Source organism: Strix aluco, chromosome 5 (genome assembly GCF_031877795.1).
Source record: "Strix aluco isolate bStrAlu1 chromosome 5, bStrAlu1.hap1, whole genome shotgun sequence".
In the NCBI taxonomy this organism is placed as follows: domain Eukaryota; kingdom Metazoa; phylum Chordata; class Aves; order Strigiformes; family Strigidae; genus Strix; species Strix aluco.
Window position 1 is genome coordinate 72,974,311 of NC_133935.1, and position 21,580 is coordinate 72,995,890.

The 21,580-nt window shown below is 43.0% G+C and overlaps 1 protein-coding gene across 1 annotated transcript in view; it reads left to right on the forward strand.

Annotated features, from left to right (window-relative positions):
• Positions 1-13,733: 13,733 nt before the first annotated feature.
• The window catches only part of LAMB4 (laminin subunit beta 4), a 42,930-nt gene continuing 35,083 nt past the window's right edge, over positions 13,734-21,580 (forward strand). Inside the window, exons 1-4 of the mRNA XM_074827768.1 lie at positions 13,734-13,767; positions 14,981-15,138; positions 18,627-18,762; positions 21,075-21,148. Of these exons, the coding sequence (XP_074683869.1) occupies positions 13,734-13,767; positions 14,981-15,138; positions 18,627-18,762; positions 21,075-21,148 (402 nt within the window). The remainder of the gene's footprint in view (positions 13,768-14,980; positions 15,139-18,626; positions 18,763-21,074; positions 21,149-21,580) is intronic.

The following is a 21,580-nucleotide window of genomic DNA, read 5'->3' on the forward strand; positions in this document are numbered from 1 at the left end:
TACAAACAGATCCAAAGAGTATTTTGTGCTTTTTAGGGCTAGGCAGACAGTGGGTTTCAAGGAAGGAAAGAAGATACAGCAACATGCCAATGTTCTCACTGAATTCTGATGAGCCTGTTTTGATCATTTTGACAACTAATAACAACTGGATCAGAGAGTCAGAAAGAAAAAGGGGGAGGGAGAATTATAATACGAGAGGTAAATAATGAGGCAAAAAATATGTTTATGTGTACATTTGTTCTCTCAGAAACAGCAGACAGCTTTAGCTGCAGCACTTAAAGCTCTAATATGGACATGCCAATGGTTGTAGGGTGTAATTCAGCAGCCAGGGATTTTGCTGGCTAAGCCCTATTTTCCCTTGAAATGCTCTCAGCCGTGAGGCCTGGAAAGAGCAACCAATAGATCTGGTTATTAGCTGTGCATCAGAGATGCTCAACAGATGTTCTCACTGGCTATGAACTGAAGCAATCCAATCTGCTCACAGACAACACGAAATCGTTACTGTCTACGACATACTAATGGTATTAGTGCTCAACGCTGCACTGAGATGCCTCTTACGGAAGAGAAGTGGCAAGGGACAAAACTGCTTGCAGCTTTGCACCATTAGAGTCATATATTTAACTACAGATGTCTCTATAGGATTTTATGAGGGAAAACACAGTAAACATTTTTCAGCAGTTAAGAAAAATGGAGAAAATTATAGAATGATAACACTTTGCATTATACTGACGGTATATATTCAGCTGTGCTAAAGCAACATAACAGTGATCATTCTGCATCTACCAAATATCAGACTATTCCAGTTCAAACTGTGCTTCTTTCCTTATGCACCTGCGTGCTTGTTTTCTGCTCTCCTGATCGCACCTCAGTGGTGGCAGCCTATTGAGCCCCTGCCAAATTACCTTCAGGAGCCTGAAGGGAGCAGGGAAGGAAGAAGAAATCCAGCTGAAAACTGCAAGGCACGCAGGTGAGCCAAGGGGCTGCCCCTCAACTGCTGCTTTGCACACGATTGTTTCACTACAGTATTTAACAGGATCCCAAAGCACCCTGAGACTTGACTGCAGTCATCTGTGTAAAAACACAACTATCTTGCCAAAAAACTCAGCAGTTCTTAACACTGGTGATTTATTAAGTCCCTTGATGTGTGCAGAGAGGGGAAACCACATAAGATGTCTCATCTCCGTACAGTTTAGCAAACCACAAATGAAGCAGGACAGAAAAAGAAAAAATCCCCAGGCGCGTTAGGCTATGAAGCACATTGATATCAAAGACAGTAACAGAGATGATGATAGACCAAACAAGGAGCAAATGCAAACATGCACAGATTCCCCACCTGCGCTTCAACACACTTCAGTGTTAACATGCTGTAAACCATATGCAAGATACACAAAATTTAAAAGCCGGCTAAAGCTTTTCGAGACTAAATCCAAGCCCCCATCATTTGCTGCTGCTTACAGTCGCCTGCACAGGTGTTTCACGACGGCTGAAAAGGCATTTTGGAACGGTTAGCGATAAAGGGCGACAGAAACGGGCCGGGTAGCAGGAGTGTCTGGGGGTCGGCCGTCCCTCGGCCGGGAGAACCCGGGGCGGTGCGGCGGGAGGGAGGCGGCGGGGAGGGGATGGAAGCAGCACGGAGGGAGTGAGGCGTGAAGGGGGCTGGAGGGAGAGAGCCGCTTTACCGGAGAGTAGAGGCATCGAGGTGGCATTTAGGAAGAATGAGGAGGAGGAAATACAAGTGCAGAAGAGCAAATATGGAGATGAGGGGATGGGAGTGGCTGGAAAGGGTGGTGGGGGGAAGCAAATCAGTCCTGGGGGCCCGAGGGGTGAGGACTGGGAGGGGGTAGATAGGCGCGGGGGGAGGACGGGAGAGCGAGGGGCGGCCGCAGGGGCGGTGAGGGGTGGCCGTGAGGGGGAGCGGGCGGCGGGGCCGCCGCCGGGCGCCCCAACGCGGCGATGGCGGTGGGAGGTCCCCTCGGCCAATGGGAAGGACCCACGCTGCAGGAACCGGAGCGACGAGGCTGCGGGAGGCGGCAGCTGGCGGGCCCGGGCCGGGCGCTGCCGGGAGGCGGGCGCTGCCGGCCCCTGCCCCGGAGCCGCTCTCTCGGTTGCCCGCGTCGGTCCTGTGCCGCGGTCCCGCTCAGGGCGGCGCTGGGTGAACCGCGGGCCTTCGCAGAGCGGGGCCGGGGCGCTGCCGCTCCCGCCGCTTTACCTCGGGGGCGGCTGTGTCTGACGCCCGCCCCTCAGGCGGCGGAGCTGTTCGGTCACTGGAGGATTTCTGCGTTCACACGTCCCCCGCGTTAGCTATTGCTTAAAACCGGTTTGTAGAGTCACGGGTTGCCACACGCCGGTGGCTGCTGCCGTAAGTCGCCCGGTGCCGATCAGCCCGCGGGAGGCGCAGGGCTGGCGGCGGCCGGTCCCGGGGCCGCCGGGAGGCGGGCGCCAGCCGAGGAGCGGGAACCCGCCGACCCACCCCCGCCATCGCAGCGGCGGCTCCCGCGGCCCAGGCGCCGTTTCCTTGCCCCAGGCCTGGGCGGGGCCGCGGTGCCTCTGTGAGCAGGAGTGGCGATGGCATTGCAGTGCGCTGCTGCAAGTGGTCATCGTTACTGTGGCGGCTTTTTATTTACAGTCTTCCATTTTCTTGGCGCAGCTGTAGCGGGTGTAAATAAAAGCAAGATGCCAGCGAAAGGAGGCCTTGGTCTCTATTCTTCTACATCGTTTTGCCAACACAGTCCCACTTTGGTCTATTGAGAGATCCTTAAATTATCTTCATGGAAATTTCTTTTCACAGGGTCTCAAAAAGCAGAACCTTCCAGTTCACTGGAAGGAAAAATATGTTAAAGCTACTTTGAAATGATCCTATTCACCATTAATTCATCATGTAAATAAATAGGACAACTGTTCTATGGAATCACCACTGGTTTAATATGTAATCCAATCCAAAATTATTTACCACTACAAATCTTTTCAAAGATAAATTAATCCTAATTCTTCTTTTGAATATTTCTGTGACTTAGCTAACATTTAAAATGCAATTTATACAGCTGCTTTGTGAGGCTCATACTTCACTCACAGGGGATCTGGGATAAGTACTGTACTTGAGTGAAGTACTGTGAAAGCTGCAGTTAAAAATGTTACCGTGTAATCTTGTTGGGTTTTTTCCTGTTCCCAAGAATTTAAATTGGTTGGTGTAGACAGATAACTGATTGGAAGTTGTGTCTTTCATTCAGCAGAGATATGCTATATGTTGTTGATAGATTGTGTGGTGTGTGTGGGGAGGAAGGGAACATCAATCACTGAGCTGAATTCCTGTCTAGATTACAAATGTCAGGTTAGTAATAAATTCTGGTCTATCACCACTTGGCTATTTTTAGTAATTGAATCATGATTACAAAACAGAAATATTTTGATAATTGATCAAGTTACATAAAAACACTAATCCTTTCACATAATAGCTTCTTGAATTGTCTAAACACTCAGCACCAGGCCAGCAACTATCAGGAGACAAACACACTTAGTGTACATTGTGACCTTCAGTATTTCTTTGATTTTAATCTTCTGTTTTCCACTCTTTGGAACACAGTTTTCCTGAAAAAACACATGACCATTAATAAATGTGTTTCTCAAAGTTTCTCTGAAGCTGTATTCACAAATAGTCACAATTTTTCACTCCTTTGCTACAAGTTTGCTGTGTCCCAGCATAAAGCCTAGTTTTGAGAAGTATTACTAGTCTTAAAAACTGGATTGGTAGAAAGGATTTGGGCTTCTGCAGGGCTACCTGGTTGAGAATGGTGTTAGCTGGCATAGTGGAGGGATGTGAATGATTTGCCTTTGATAGAGGAAAGGCATTGCTATTTGTTTTTTGCATAAGAGACACTATTTCAGGGTTCAGGAGAGGTCTGAACTCTCTCCTAGAGAGAGATAAGCCATATGTGAGCTGATGTTGATACTAGGATATCATAACACGTAACAAGTTTGACATATTCTTACTAATATTTTATCAGAATTTTTCAAGTTCTTGTGACCCTTGTGATGTTACAAATATACTAATAGCATGCATGTAAGTTGATGCTTAATCAGCAGAACAAGGTTTCCCAAACTTACTGTGAAATCTGTGTAGGTAAGTATGCACATTTGATTGTTTGGGCTCCATAAGAAATAAATCTTTACAGTTTTCTTGAAATTATTCCCTTGATGTTCTGCCAGGCCAAACAGGTTGTAAGAAAATCTTGGAAAATTGCTAGGAAGGTTTTGCTTTATAAGACTATTGTTTTGATTTTAATAATAAAGAACATTAACACCATGTTTTGGTGGTTTGGGTTTTTTTTTATTTTATTTTACAGTGTCTGTGGCTTTCTGTAACAATTTGAATATGATTGGTGAGAGGTGAACCTAGCAAAAATAACAACTGTTAATTAAGCTTTATCTAGTCAAAGAATAATCTGGCAATCACGAGAATTTCAATTCATTTTCAGGACACTTCAGCAAGGCAATCTGGAGGAGTCAGGATACTCTTATGTGACCTTAACGTGTCCAGTAGGTCCAATGCATCCCAGCTCTTTAAACAGGAATTGTATTTCTGCACAGACCTGCCCACGCAGTGAATGGAGATGCTGTAGCCACCCATGCCTGTCGATAGCCGTGTTTTTTTTCAGACTGTGTTCCTGCATGACAATGCATTTTTCTGAAACTCCTAGCACATGGCACTTCTTTCATGTCCGTCTGACTAAGCCACAACTTCCGGCATCTCTGTAATCCCCTTCCCAGCTCTCTCCACATCTTCCTTGTCCCAGTCTATGTCCCTGTGAGTACCTGTGGACCTTCACAAAACATTCTTTTCCTTGCCAGGGTACCTGAATCAGCTGCTTCTCTTCCCTCTCCCACTGTCTCAATTCCCAACTTCAAATTGACCCCGGCTTCCCCAAAGCTCTGTTCCTTTTCCACCCTGTTCTCTGTTGCAGGCTGCTTACCCTTCAAGATAGAGCAGAGAGTCTGAGGTACCATCTGGCTCGATGTTCAGAGACACCTACTCCTTTTGACTCCGCTGCAGGGAGCCCAGGGTAATGGTGACAAACTATCTGGTGAGAAAGGATGGGCAGTGTGCAAGCAAACCAGTTGCTGTTGAAATACGCTCTGCACAGATGGTCAGTAAGGGAAGGATTGCTTCCTGCCACCTTCTGCCAAAAAGCAACTGCTTCGATAATAGCGTTTGAAAGCAAGAGGTATTTCCTTCTCTCCAGGTTTGTTGCTGGCATTTCCTGTGCTTGGCTGGGTTTCCATCGTACCCAGCTGCTCCTGCCTGGCAATGACAACACTCCCCTTCCATATGACAAGGGAAGATCAGGAAAGTGAAGGGAGACATTAATTTTCTGCTTTATCCCATCTGGTACAATTAATTACCTGAGAGGAAGATAAAGCAGAGGTTATATATTCTTGATCCTAGGCAAATGATATAAAACTAGTTCCCAACTTGCCAGCATGAAATATTATTCCCGTGCTACTGTTACTCTGGTTCCTGTTAGGGTCCATGACAAAATCTAGTCATTCCCCTCACTTATTTTACTCATGACTTACGTGTGATGCTTCCTGTGTTTGTACAGATTCCAGATGTTACAGAATAGACACAGATAAAATAAGCATCTGATAGTCAGCCAGCCATCATTCTGTCATACTTCTAGGTAATTAACATGTATATGTTGATAGATTTAAATACTCTCCAGAAGCCTTTGTATTAAATTTTGTTTGGTACGGAAAGTGGAGAATCTCCAAAATGTCAGTTTAGCTGTTTATGTTGCCAAGTTAGGCAAAAGAAGGTGTGTGTAGCTGTGCATATGTGTATGTGACTGAGCTCTGGTTCGTCTAACGCCTGTCTGCTCTGCACCGTCTTCTGCAACCCAGGACCTTGTGGGTGACCACAGGAGAGGGACTATGTGAGAGTGCTGTTGTGGTGCACAGCCAAACACCATGCATATCACAGGTATTGGTGACTACAGATGGAAAACACCAGATTTTGCAGTTATTTCACCATGCAGACCTTTCTGTTTTTGCAGCTTCCTGAAGCTTTATTCATTTCAGTCAAAACATACTTTTCCAGATTTCTAGTGATTTTTGTTTTCCAATTATATGAGAAGGAAACCATTTCTTTCAGCCAACAAAGCAATGCAAGAGAAAAGTGATTTTCAGTCCATCTCACTTTTGCTAACCAAAATTAACTAAATGAACCAAAATTATTTTATTCCAGGTCAATCTAAAACATAATATTTAATTTGCAGTTCTTGTAAAAAATAAGGAGAAACTCTGCGAGAAGACTTCTTTCATTTCAGAGACCGGTAGTTTGGACACTCCCCAGGACAATGGAAGAGCTGGTTTCACTTTGTGCTTCCGAGCGGAGGACCAGAGCCAGTGGTTCCCATGGGAGCTCTAACCACTGGGCTTTGGTGGCTCTGCTGCTGCTCTCGCTACTGCTGCCACGTCGTTTTCCTTCAGTGGACATGTTTTTCTCTCCACTGTTTTCTGCCCTCAGACTGAAGCTGTCATCCTCCTGTCTGTCAGGTTGTCCTCCCAATGGTCTCAGTTTTCTAAGGTTTTTTTGGAGCTTGTGGAATTGACTGTTTTCTCTTTGTTTCTTCTTTAAATTGTGGTCTCCTGGGTTCTGATTTTTGTTTATTTCCCCCAAAAAAACCCTCAAACATACACCTTAGTTACGAAAGAGACTAGAGTATGGAATATTTCTGCACTGGTAACAAAACATTTCTAAGCCAGTAGGCCGCAAAGGTTCTTCAGGGGCCAGAGAGGTTTTCTGAGCCCAGAGTAATTTCTAAACAACATCAGTTTAACCTTTGCAGAAGACTTTACTTTAACCTAGAGAAAAATACTTGGGATAATTTAGGCTGATAAGTATGAAAAATCTAATAATAGGGATTTAAAACAGAACATTACCACAAATCTGGGTGAATAAAAATAGGACAATCTTTTCTTAACATTTTCAACAGCACGGAGACCATTAGCTGAATAAGAGCACTGTTGTGCCCTATTACCAGATACTCTGGTAGAAAAAGGTTTCCACTGAGAAGCTTTGTTATTTTATGTTGCAGGGCAATGGCTGTCATGTGGAAAACTGTTGCCGCCATCCTAGCTCTGTGTATATTGTCCTTGCACAAATTGTACTTTAAAGCTATAATAGAATTTTAATCTCTGGTTTGCTAAGGGGTTTCTCTGGTCTTTTATTTGTTTGTCCCAATATGGCTTGAAATTTTAGAACAAAGAATGATTGATTCTTCAAAGCATATAGGTAAATCTAATTCAACAACTGCTCTTTGTGCTGCCTGAATCTGCTTTCTGAGTTAATTTGTTGACAGAGTTGGAAGGACCTTACCCTCTGGCCCCTGTGTTGTGTGTACTTTGCAGTTTTTGTTTTCTTGAAGAAAGTAATTGAACAAATGTCTTTGCAAAAAATCTTTAGTCAAGTTGTCTTTAAAAATAGTGATTTTTTGTGTCTAATGTGAAGCACCTTGCCTTGTGTGGCTTGAAACGAACACCACTTCTCTGAGAAGCAAACCTTTCCATATAGCTAAAATAGTGAGACATGCAAAGCAAGTATTAGCTTTTAAGAATCTTTTCCAGTTATCTTATTTGCAGAGACTTTAGATTATTCATGATAAAGATATTAATATAAATATAGCTGCTCTTAACTCCTACAAGTCCAATACAACTCTCCCTTTTTAGTGAAGACCCAGTTTTAGAAGAGAAAATGTGCATGGTTAATTCCTACAGTTGTGGGGTTCATGTATATAGCCTGTAGCACTTTCGTTAAAGCCTCAAAATGCAGTTTTCTCCTCCTAATCATGGAGGAAACTTGTATGTGGGCTTCATGGGGCCAAATAAAGCCAGGAAGTCAGAGAATGTGCTTGGGAGGGTAAATCTGCTTTCCTTGGTGTACTTCCTCTTAGTTCCCCTGTGGAAGGTCAGCAGGGTCACAGCAGAACACCCCGGCAGCCGTGGGTGACAACAACCCATAGGAGCAAATACTCCAGGGTGAAGCACTTCTCCGGTCTGTGTCTTTGTTGGTGTCTCAAAATCCATAGTGGAGCCAACAGAGGTTCTCTAAACAGCTGTGGAAACACTGCTGTGTTCAAGAAAAGAGGAGGGAAAGAGTGGGCCACACAAAAGGAGAGTTATTTGCAGCTCCCCAGGCTGGACTCACTTTGCGTTCCCACCTGGAGGGCACCTTCATAAGGGGGATGACAGTTCCAAAGATTTTTGCAGTTTACTATTCAGGTATAAGAAATCATCACTAGAGAAATGTATCTAAAAGCTCACTGTAGCTATCCTCACAATGTACAAAAAAATCAAAGCCATATCTCAGGACCTGAAGAACCATGGTTACTGCCACAAAGGGGGAAAGACTATTCATGGGGTCAGTGGTAGGGGGACAGGCCCCTTTGGGAGGGCATCCAGAGCACCTAGGAGTTAGCTTCACCATATGGCTGTGCTGATCTAACTGCCCTCCACTGCTGGAGCTCTCTTCAGCCTTTCTCCACATCCCTGGTATCAATACTGCTATGTCTCTGATCCACGCAATGTGTCATCAATGGGTGTAGTCCCGTGGCATCTGGATATGGTGGCCAGAGCTGGGTACTGGTAACAGGGTTCATTGATACCCCCAGGCTCAATAAAGGGTGAAGCAGGCTTGGGGTTCATCCAGGAGGTCCAGTTGAGAGGTTAAGAAGAGGAGTCCAGAGGCAGAGCTGTAGACCAGGCTGTAACATGTTGTGGAGTTTGGAAAAGCTCTTTTGCTTCCTTTTCCTCATATGTGTCCTCTGTTGTTTCCTCCTGAGCATATTACTTTTCTTTTTGCGTATTAGTCACCTCTGCTGTGTTTTCATGCACAGTAGTCCATTTTTCTTTTGAATTTAGGGAGAATAATTGTTTCTTATTAATAGGCCAATAAGCAATGAAAAGTGAAAAATTTCAAGCACTTCTGTTTATTGATGTGAGAAGGTTCCTAGAAACAGCCTTGTCCAGTTGTACTGCATGAAGTCACTGATTCTGAATAAATTAATATGAGATCGCAACAAGGTATGTGCTGCCAGTTGTACTGCAGCTTTGAAGTGTCAGGACCTTAGGAAATAACACGAAATGTTATATCTTGAATATATATGTTTTGAATAGCACTTTGAAAATCTGTATTTTAAAACAATACAGTTCATGATTATCTGTCTTTTTTCTCTTTAGTGTTGATGACAACCATCAGCATCACTGTGTCTGCCAGGAGTTAATACTCAAGTTGAAACTGGATTTCATGTTTGTAGTGAAAAAAACAAAGACTTCAAGTATCTGACTTGCACACAAAAGGTGAAGGGCACCATGGGGTGCTGTGACTATTAGGAAATGAAGAAGTTTCTCATAAATCATAAATAGACTTTGCATCCTTTTGAAATGTGGAAAAGCTTGTTTAAACAATTATTAAATACAATTTTAAAAGTAGCTGTTTTCTCCAGGATGCAAGATATGGAGAAGCAGACAGCTGGTGGGACACAGAGGCAAAGAGGCTGGGAGACAGGGTGGCCTCCCTCTCCCCCTGCTCCTGAGCTTTGCAGCGTATTCTTCTGCTGTCATTAGCTCCCTCCTGATCAGATCTGTCAAATAAAATACTTCTCTTATTTTATTGTAAGCTTATACTTCATTCTGGTTTTATTATTCAGTGCTACAATTCTCCCAATGTGTAGAAAATGCACAGTCTTTGCATTTGAGAAATGGCGCTTTAAGCATATACTCAAAGAAATGAGAGCAGAAACAAAAGAGGAGAGAGGAATGTGGCAAGATGGTTTTGCTTTTTGGACCATTAGATTTCATTTAAGATTTTGGCCAGTTCTATATGGATGGATTCATCTCAGTACACTTTAGTTGCTTAAAATACAGGCATCTGTCCTAAGCTAGGGAACTGGGCTGCCCTTAACCAAAGGAAAGCAGCAGATATTTCTAAAGGGGGATTTATCCCTTTAAGGTAAGTATCTAAAGAAGGTGGTAGGATGGACCCTGTAGGGATCCCTGTCTTTCTTCTTTGACGCTAAAGGAAGCCCAGGTGATTTGTTTAGATTAAATACTTTTCACATGGCAAGAATAATCCCAGGCTCAAATAATTTTATTTCTTATTGAAACTATAAAGAAAAACAGAATTATTTTTTTCCTGATGTTTTTCACCTTTTCATTACAGGAGAAAAAAATCCATATACTCAAAGCGACATTTTTTTCAGAATGTCCATCAGAGGAGAATGCGTACCTGTAGGGGCTGATGCCAGCTGCCCGTCAGCTGGCATCCCGAGGCCAGGCTCTGAAGCGTGGCTGCCCTCTTCCCTCACTGCTGGTTGGTGTCTGTGAAGTGAATATATGCTGAAGTGCTAGCAATTCCTGTCCTTTGTGTGTATTACGGATATGCCTTGGGCTTAAGAAAGGACAACTGTAGGACCTGTGATGACTTGAAAAATCACGCACCAGTGCTATCTACCCTCCAGCCAGCATGGGATGAGTGATGCATTATAAATCCAGATCCCTTACTAGTGGAGAGATTAAAGAAGCAAGGAAGAAGTTTCTTAATCCCTGCCTCAAGCAGTTTAAAACCTCCTCCTTGCTTGGGGTCCTACATAAATCAAAACACAGGACCAGCTATATTCTGCAAATAAATCTTCCTTGATATTTACTTCTCACATAACTTCTCTGTAACAAAGTCTGAATTCCCTACCAAATATGCTAATAAAATGTCAACCATTCTATAATTTAGTAGCATCATAATAATAATACTTTCTTCAGTTATATGTCACTCTTTCAGAGAGCACTTGATATACTGCTTACACATAAAAAGTAAAATTAATATCTTAATATATCATTTAGTCTTTTATTTCTTAATACTGAAACCCACTAAATATAAACCATCTGTACAATAATTAATCATGCATGAATACAAACCAAATGCAGATTAAATTAGCCTGAAAAAAGTCTCCCACAAGTGATTTCCACATGCACTTGAGGAAAATAATTTCAAAAAATGAGAGTATGTGAATTATTTCTGCTAGAGTGAACAATCGTAGTAATGACAGAGGACACTTAGCACTGAGCATTGCAATGAGATTAAAGAACACATATCTTTTCTTCTTCTGAAAGAACAGAAACTATCAAAAGTGATGATTAGTTTATAAAACATATTTTACACATATAGAAAATCTTCTATCTGAGGATGTGATGATACTTTACAGACAATCATGAATTAAGCCTTACAAGCAGTCAGAGGAGAACTGGTAATAAATATATCACAACTGAAAATGTGTACCCGAGACAACCTGCCATTTTGAAAACTGGAATACAAGTGCCACATTTGGCACCAAAGACACCAAAAAACAATGGCCACTTCTGTGCATGAGCTGGTGAATGCCATTTTGGAGCTGGTCCATCACCACATTTCCTGCGACTGCACTGTACCCCACACGCCACTGCTGTGGGCAGTTACAGGCAAAGCTTGTGCTGAAATGCAAAGCCGTGACTCAAGTTATCACATTGACTTTAGCTTTAAATTGAAAAAACTAGTGCTCATGGCAGTGATCAAGAGCTTGAGCTAGTTTGAAGCTGGCTTGATACATCCACACGGGTGCAGTCACAGCTTTCAGGTAGGCATGTCACCTCAAAAGCCCAAATTAGCCCTTCCAGACTTTTTGCACCCCTACTGTGAGGAGTCATCCTTTCTAGCCCATGTTCAGACAAACCAGTGCCACTAGACTTCTGATGTTAAGTAGCTGTAAAGACTTAGATGTTTGGTTGCAAAGCAGACCAACTGAACAGTTGTTTAAATAACAATTAAAGGGTTGTTTGCCAGCATTTTAAGAATCCCAGCCTTCTCTTTTCAGTTGCATGAACTTTTTCTGCCATGAACTTAACCTCTCACAATTTTCTTTCACTGCACATATTTGCTGATGCCAGAAGCTCCGGCAGAAAGAGTTCACAAATCAAGCCTTTGGCAGGTTGCAGGCTGGGTCTTATTCTCACCTACACCTTGGTGCCTCGGGGGACGCGCTGTCTTCTCCAGCTGAAGCACACAGGTATGCCTTTGCTTGCTTCCCTCAGTCGGTTGTGCTCATTTCCAGCTGAAACACTTGGCTGCCTGAAACCCAGGTAAGACCTCTTCAGTATTTAATTTTCCTGCTAAGTATGGAACTAAAGTATGTTGAGGTTTTGCTGATCCTTGCTTCTCTGTTAAAGGGAATTATGTTTAAAGAGTATCATTGGTACTGAATGTCACGGTGTTAGGCAGGGTAGGGACTAGGATGCGTACCTACCAAGATTGCTCTTACTGTGGATATTTCACTACAGTGCTGTTGCAGTGGCTGCAGCTTAAGTCATCTCTGAGTCTGTCAATTATTCTGACAGAGTATAAAATTTAAAGTCCAACACAGCAGGAAAATGTTTGCTCAATTTTGCCTTAGACACCAGCTCTGCTGCTTGCTCTGTCTGTAGCTGGGGAGCCAGGTGCAGCTGCACGGATGTTCACCAGCATCGTCTCGCCGTCACACGCTGGGCTCTCTGCAGTCATGGCAGGGGAGAGGAGCTGAAGCAGCATGAGAGGCTGGTGACCCCTGATAGCTTTCCCTACCTGTGGTTGCTGAAATAGCCATCTAGGTATGGCTGTTGTATCATGTGCTGTATAGAGCCACGTGAACCAAGCCTCTGTGGAGCCTGTAACATCTGAAATACTTTGAATGTCTTTGCTTATGTTCCCCCGACTCTGAGGAGGATATTTCATTTTAGCTCATTCAGCAACAACTGTATGAAGGTGAGGAGCAGGAATGGAGCCGGGAAGCAGCACTTTGGGCAGGCTCACATGGGGATGCCCCAGCAGCTGGAGCTGCATCAGGGCCCGCTGGCCCTGCTGGTGCCTATAGGTGGAGAAAGAGGTGGAAGGCACAAAGATGGGGAGCAGGCTGTGGTTTGGGAGCTCTACTTGGTGGCAGGATGCTGGGTTGTCTTTTATACCCCTGTCTGCCTTCTGTTTTTCCAACAGAGGTTTTGTGTTGGCAAGTCTTACTTTCTTCCAGGTGAGTAGGAAGAGGAAGGATGTGAAGTAAATGCCACAATGAACGTCCCTTGGGTTCACGCTGAGATTCCCCCCTATACGAGTCTTCTGTGTTCATACTGACATTACCTGGTTTTCTTCACCACACTTTAAGATGTGGTTATAATCTTGTCTCTGACAAAATTTATAACACCTGACATCAGACATTTCTCAGTGGCATTTTCATTAGGACCTCAGTCTTTGGTTTAGGTTAATGAAAAGAAACAAGAACCACCAGAGAAGGAATTAGTTCTCTGCAAACAGCCCTGCTGAATCTAGTTAGGATTAAATAGCTTGTATTTAAATTCTACAATATTTTTGCTGATAGCATTCTGATTTTATTTTACACTAAGTGTGAATATGTTTTCACAGTCTTCTCCAAAAGCCCTTGTGAGTCATTCCTCTGCTTTCATCCTGGTTTCAGTGCCAAAATTTCCGTCATGAGAAATTTTTGCTAGAACAAAATCAAAGCCATGGTTTCCTTTTAATCTTTATATTTTTATTATGGCCCTGTCACTTTACTAAAGGCTAGCTCTGGGTAAGCCTACACGCAAGGGGTGCCTTGGTGAGGCAGAGCACGGAGTGACCCACCAGTTTGTCTCTTGCAGCGGTACCAGTTTGAGTTTCACAGGGAGGCATGAGGCTGGGGCTGGCCATCCTGCTACACCTCAGTAAGTACGGATGTTACAGTTACTGAGGCCAGTTTTGAAATATTATCATGTGATTTACATATCTCTCCAAGATTTTGTTAGAGTGCTTCTTTTAAGTACGCTATTAAGACATGTGACATTAAGTCCTTATTCCCCACTCTTGCCTAGGAGCTAGGAGTGATATGAAACCTTTAAGTACAAAGAAAAGATATGTGTTGTAACTGAGTCTGAATCAGGTCCTGAAGGGCCAGTCAATATCTGCTAATGAATAATGAGCATGGATCTGCATAAATAAAGAACAAGCTAACCAAACTTAGGCGTTGCTTTATACCTAAAGAGTCAAGCGTCACTCATCATCTGAAGTATAGCCTGAGCCATAGACTGAAATCTGTCTGTAAAATACTGTATTTTTACTGTTGTAATTGCATTACTGTTTCTAGTGTTCTGTGGGATCTTCATGTATCAATTGGGGCTTTTTTAACTGCACTTTTTATTACAAGTTGAGCCAAGTAAAGCTGAACGGATAAAGCCTCCAAGGTACCCATTCCTGTTCAGGGTTTCAGGACAGAACTTGTTTAAAAGGACAAGCCCTGTAAGGGAAGTCTTAACATAATGGGGAAAATATTTAAAGTTGTTTCAGACAAAATAAACAAAAAGATTAAAGAATTCAGAACTATTCTGTTTAATTATTAATGACCATTCCATGGGATCTGAATGGAGGGTTCTGGGACCACACCAGGGTGTTCACTGCAAATCGTCAGAAAATCTAAGGGACCCCTGACATCAATCCTGGTCTCAGTTCCGCCATTATCACTTGGAAATAAACAGAACTCAGCAGAATTAATCCAAATCTGCCTCTGCTCACAGAGTCAATTAAAATGACTGTGATTCTCCTGCAAGAGTGCTGGCTATGGGTATGCCAGGTTAGGAAGTATAATAAATTATTGCTCATAGCAGATTGACATGTTTACTGCATAATAACATGCCAAGAATTTAAGTTTTAGCATAGATTTTCAATAGACTAGCTATATTTTTTATGATGATTTTGCAGCAGGTGAGTTCGTTACCAAAGGTCTTCCATATTCTACCAAATTATATTATTAAGAACAAAAGGAGTACAGGCAAAGGATAATTTAGTTTTCTCCTGATATTGGGATTTAACTGATTTTGTCTGGAGAATACTGCTGGATATATAAAACCATTTAATCTCTCTTTGGTCTTCTTTTGCGCTCAGTGCTGATAAGACTCCGACATGCACAGGATGACTGTGATGCTGGGTCCTGCCACCCAGCTGTTGGGGACCTCCTCCTGGGTCGCAGCAAACAATTAACAGCCTCGTCAACCTGTGGAATGAACAGCCCTCAAAAGTACTGCATTATAGGCTACCTAGAGGTTGGTTTGCTCTTTCTTTTTTGATAAACTGAACTATGCTTACTAACAATATTCTCATCTGTAAAAGGAATTTGCCCAGACTATGAGGTTTCTGTTGGAGTTGTCTGAATAATCATCAGACAGTGTGACATTAGTCTGGTGGAAGGCTATGCCTTATTGCAGCACATATGGAGGTTTTGGCAGCAAACTAGCTCCACAGTGATGTATAGCTTCTCAAGAGCAAGAAACATCCATGAGATGCAAATGAACACAGGGATTTCTGAAGGAGCTTTGCTCTGTGAGACCTTTTCCCACTCATGCCTCAGAGGTGAAGACCACATTTTGCATGTGTGTGAGTGCAGGGGGAGTGCAGTCCTGCCAGCCATAGGCACTGCCTTGACGGACCTTCGCTGGAGGACATGTCCCATACAGTGTTGAAACCTGAGGCAGCCTGTTAGGGATTCATACCATGTCATCTCATGTCTTTTGGTCTGAAATAAGATCAACATTGATAAAAGCAGAAAGCCATCTCCAACAGAGGAAAAACCTAATGGTGTAGTCCAGTCTTTGGCCATGTGAGTGGGTAGGCAGATCCAAAACATGGATCATCAGAGGAATCCCTCTCTCTCCCTGGCCACAGCGATGGGGGCTGTGGGGGAGCAGTGGCCTTGTGGGAGCCACACCAAGCAGAAACAGGAATTGCCCTGTTGCACACCCTGGAGGACTTGGCCCCACTGAGCTAATAAATTATTGCAAATAGAAATATTTTCACTAAATACCAGCTTAGGCTGAAGAGGAAGTTAATAAAATACAGCTTAATTTATAAGCAATTGAAATAATTACAGTTTATGACCTCCTGGCAAAATGGCAAGACACATTTGCAGGGTAAAGCTCTGCCATACTGAGATGGCACCAAGCATATTTCCAAGTTACATATTGTAACCATGGTTTTCTGCAAAATGTGAATACCCCTTTCCTTTTCTGAAATGGCCTGAGTCTTGGCACTGCTTGTTAGACAGGCACAAAGAGCCGTCTCAGAGACATCATCTTTCTGGCCCTTAGCTGGATGATTGCCTTTTATTTTTGCTTTTTAAGAGGAGATCAAAGAGCAATAAAAAAATTAATATTTTCACTGGCCTGTACTTATCCTTTGAATTATGTAAATACAGACTCATGAAAAGGAACGGCTGTTCCACAATAATCCCTGTGATTTAATGCTGCTTCAACATATCTTGACCCCTGATGAATGTCTACTAAAAAGGGTAAGAACTACAAATTCTGCTGCTTTGCAGAGCTCGAGAGATAGAGGTTTATGCTCTGGCAATGTGTTCTGCTCTACCAGCTCGCCTTAAATGTGCAGGTCACCTATAGTGCATGTCACCTCAATTCTCTTTCTCACCAGCACATTTTGAATGCTTTGCTGGAGGCAGGCCAGGAAGCTGTACATCTTGCATCCTGCAAAGTAAAGTTCTTCCTCCCCCAGTTCCCCTCCTGATGACCTGTGTCAGGCAGTCATGATGAGAGCAAACCTTACTTGTGAAAGTGCGTGTTAGTCAACATGGCAAGCTGCCAAGAACCAGGACTCAAGTTGGGATGTCTTATTGAAAATTCATATCGAAAAAAAAAAAATTAGAGTTCAACAGCTTTGTGTTTGAAAAGAAGCACGGCAAATAATTTTCAGTCTTTAATGTGCCTTATTGTTTCTAAATGTAGGTTAAGCGTTTTTTAGCCCTATGATTGGATTTATTACTTATGCATGTTTTGAAAGGAAAAGAAAGAGGGCTCAGTATTGAGGAGAGTATAAAGCTACACACTTCAGAGGCAAATGGGATCTACCAGACTTGCCTTATGTGGACATGCACGTGCTTGTCCTTTGGGGCACAAAAAGATTTTTATGGAGCAACCTTAAACATAAATTGGCTGAGTATCATATTGTCTGTGTCCATATAAACCAGAGAGTGGGTGTGCGCAGTCCTGCCAAACACTTTGATAACCTGAGCTCTCCTTACCAGAGCTTTGTGAAATGAGACAACAGAGTATTTTTTTGTATTTCTGTCTTGTCTTCTAAATGTGTAGAACAGAATGACTGAATATAATATATATTTGTTGTAATGTTTAAAACATGATTTATACCATACCTGTAAATCTTTATCTCTTCGTTTAGTTAAATGTGAATTATTCCCAGGTGATTTCAAAATATAAAGATGCGCAAACCGTTCCTAATACTTCTCTGTAGATCCTGAGTGTGCCGGGCGGGATACATCTCCCTTCTGGGTTGTTTCCAGCCCAGCTCCTGCCACTGACTTCCACTTTCTGTTTTCAGCAGCATCTCTGCCAGCCTCCCAGCCAAGGGCACTGAATCTGTGCCTTCTCTTTCTGCTCCCCTGGGGTGCTGTGTCATCCCCACTTCTCCCTACCAGCATCCCTGCAGCCAGGCACACAGCTCGGGCATCACCTTCCACTTTGGTTCCGCCCAAATCTCGTAGAGTCCGCATGTCCCTTCCCACCGCTGCCAGCTGCCATGGCATCCTGCTTGGGCTTGTCCACATGGCTCAGCACGGGTCACCTCCCAGCCCCGCATGTTAACCTTGTCACCTCTCCTTACATCTCCCACTCAATCCCCCTCTTATCACCTTAAATAGGAGCTCCTTGCCCTGCTTTCAAAGCCCTTTTGCAGACAAATCCTCTCATTCAGCAGTGAGATATTGGCTAATCATTGCCACCTTTGTCTCCTGCTTGTTACATTTTCAAACAAGACCCTTTCATCCTATTGACATCCTGATTTTCCTCCTTTGCATCGTTTTTAAACTTTTCCAGTTTCCCTATGTCTATGAAAGGCACTGACAGTGCTCCAGGTGGTGATGTCAGCCCAGACCACCTACTTACATTGTGCTTGGACCCAGCCTTGCCTTCTATTTGCACAGCAGCATGTCTGCTGCTCCTGGCTGGGTCTCTAAGCTGCCAGAAAATGTGCAAAAGAGAGAGGGAAAAAATGTATAAATGATGTAGTGAATGTTCCTCTTCAAGGCTTCTTCAGATCTTGAAAGATCCAGTCCTCCCTTGTATCCCCTCTGCTTCCTCGCTGCCATCTCTGGCTGAAAGTTTCTACAGCCTTTATGAGACATGAATACAAGCCCAACTTTTAAAAAATAAATTTCTCCTGAGAAACTCTTGCAAAACAAACCCTCTGGCAGCTAAATCCAGGATCAACACCTTGACAAACTTATTTCTTTGCTCTTACTGAGATCCCTTCTCCACAAATGAAAAAGTGTATTTTTGATAGAGTACCTGGGGCAAACCAAGGCCAACATCTACATTATGCATGCTTTGTGCATATCATTATTTTCTTATATATGATTTTCTTAAATGTGAAAGCCTGAGTGATTAGAAGCACAGGCACCCAAAGCAACATGACCGATCTTGCAATGATGCATATATATGTGTACATCCACCAGATCTTTAGAGAAGAAACCCAATTCATCTTTTATTCTGCTCGTTTTGTTTTCTAGGCTGAACAGAAGTGCTTTCTCTGTGATTCTAGATACCCATATAATCCCTATACGCAGCACAACAGTCACATGGTTGAAAATGTTATCACAACTTTTGAGCCCGATAGGAAAAAGAAATGGTGGCAGTCAGAAAATGGTAAGTTTCTTTGAGAAAATACTACTGCAAACTGTTACTGTGAGATTTCTTTATGTAATTGGCATTCACCACGTTGTCTTCTTGAAGAGATGAAACAAAACTGCATCTATTCTTTGACTGGGTATAACTGAGTGATTTAAACTTATTTCTGTGTAGCAATATAGGATTTCAGAAATTCAATTTTTCTACAGACAAATTTTAAGCACAATAACTCCAAGAGCTGGCCAGAGGACCTGCAGCAGTGCTGTGTTATACACACAGCATGCGGCCATGTATTTTTCACAGGGTGTCTGCCTTTCAGGGAAATGTGATTTGTGGCAAAAGGTACATTTGCCTACAGATGCATAATGACAGAGTGTGTAAAACACAAATACATTTTTAAAAAAATAGTGCTTGCAGTGTAAAGCACTAATAATTTAGGAAATAATTAAATAAAGCCTGACTATCAGCACCACTATTGCCAAATGTAATTTTGTCACAAGCTTCTCCGTAGTAGATCTTCATTGATATCATAGAATCATAGAATAGATTGGCTTGGAAGGGATCTTTAAAAGGCCATTTAGTCCACCCCCCCTGCAATGAGCAGGCACATCTTCAACTAGATCAGGTTGCTCAGAGCCCCGTCCAGCCTGACTTTGAATGCTTCCAGGGGTGGGCCCCCTACCACCTCTCTGGACAACCTGTTCCAGTGTTTTACCACCCTCATCATAAAAGATTTCTTCCTTATATCTAGTCTGAATCTACTCTCTTTTGGTTTAAAACCATTACCCCTTGTCCTATTGCAACAGGCCCTACTAAAAAATTTGTCCCCATCTTATAAGCCCCCTTTAAGTATTGAAAGGCCACTATAAGGTCTCCCTGGAGCCTTTTCTTCTCCAGGCTGAACAACCCCAACTCTCTCAGCCTGTCCTCATAGGGGAGGTGCTCCAGTCCCCTGATCATCTTCGTGTCCCTCCTCCATACCTGCTCAAGCAGGTCCATGTCCTTCTTATGTCAGGGGCCCCAGAGCTGGACACAGCACTGCAGGTGGGGTCTCACCAGAGCAGAGTAGAGGGGAAGAATCATCTCCCTCGACCTGCTGGCCACACTTCTTTTGATGCAGCCCAGGATACGGTTGGCTTTCTGGGCTGTGAGGGCACATTGTTGGCTCATGTCCATCTTTTCATCCACCAGTACCCCAAGCCCTTCTCCGCAGGGCTGCTCTCAATCTCTTCATTCCCCAGCCTGTATTGATACTGGGGGTTGCCCTGACCCAGGTGCAGGACCTTGCACTTGGCCTTGTTGAACCTCATGAGGTTCACATAGGCCCACTTCTTGAGCTTGTCCTGGTCCCTCTGGATGCCATCCTGTCCCTCAGGCATGTCAACCACACCACTCAGCTGGGTGTCTTCTGCAAACTTGCTGAGGGTGCGCTTGATCCCACTATGTCATTGATGAAGTTATTATCCTTACAGCTTCTCTGTGAAGGCATGTTAGGAAGAATAACATTTACTTTCTTATTTGATATAGTGAATATGTAAAAAATATTTGACTGGTTGGAAATTAAGGCATAGAAAAATTAAGATAATATGCTACCCCAGTTTTGGTTATCCAACTGAAAATTCATAAGCCTTGCTTTTTCATTTGGTTTAGCAAGGAACTGTCACCAATTTTGGACACCACTGCCAATAAAGCTGTGGGCCAGCTGTGAGAGGATCTTTTCTTGCTCTCTCCATCTTTCTTCTGGAATGAGGTCAGCAGGAGCCCTGGGATGCATGCAGATGTGAACAGTGGGGATATCAGCTGCGCTCCTGCAACTCTCTACAGAGAATGTGTGAATTGTGGGATTTTTTTCCATACTTGTTGCAATTTTGAAAGATGCCTGGTGCGATAGCTCTGCTCATGACAAATTTAATAGAACTGTTTAGCATGAAGAAAAACCTATATTTTTATTGAGTTTCATTTTTTTCTTAGAAATAAGCAAACGATTTGGATGGATTTTAAAAAATCTGACTGGATACAGGAAGACATAAACCCAGAATCTTACCATCACCATCACGTACAGTCTGAATGATCTGAACAGGACCTTTATCCATCTCCTGCTGTCTCAGTGACATGCAGCATTATTGGTGCCAGTGCTGGAAAGGCAGCACATCACATTGGCCCCAAGAAAGTGATCCAGCCACTCATCGGGTTTGTGCACAGGGGATGCCCTAAAGAGCCTAGCTGCTGTGCTGGAAAAGACATCTTTAAATTTCCCGTGGGAAAGCTGTCTCAGCAACCTCTCCAGTGTGTGCATTGTGCTCTTCACTTCATTTTCATTCTCTTTTTAGGCATTGACCATGTCAGCATTAGATTGGACCTAGAAACTTTGTTCCAGTTCAGCCATCTTATCCTGACTTTTAAGGTACATCTTTTACCAGAGCTTTTATGTAATGTTATACACTAATTACTTAATGACAGGAATAAATTGCTTAGAGAGGCAGTGAAAGTTCCATCTTTAGAGGTTTGTAAGAACAGGTTAGATAAACACCTGTCAAGTATGGTTAAGTTATAGCTGATCCTGCCTTAGGGGAGGAGGATAGACTGAATAGCTTCCTATTCATGTGCCTTCTGGTCCTATTTTCTGTAAATCTGAGAATTAAAGCTGGAAAAAAAAATTTGCAAAATTAAGCCCTAAAAATTTAGGACATCTCTGAACTGCAGTTGCTCTTTCAAATGTAGTTCAGCCTTCTCAGGCATCTCCATTATGATCTGAATGCTGACAGTTGTTTTTTTTTTTCTAGAAAATTCCTACATTGTTATGGTAAGCTTCCTTACTTAGAAAGTAATCTTGTAC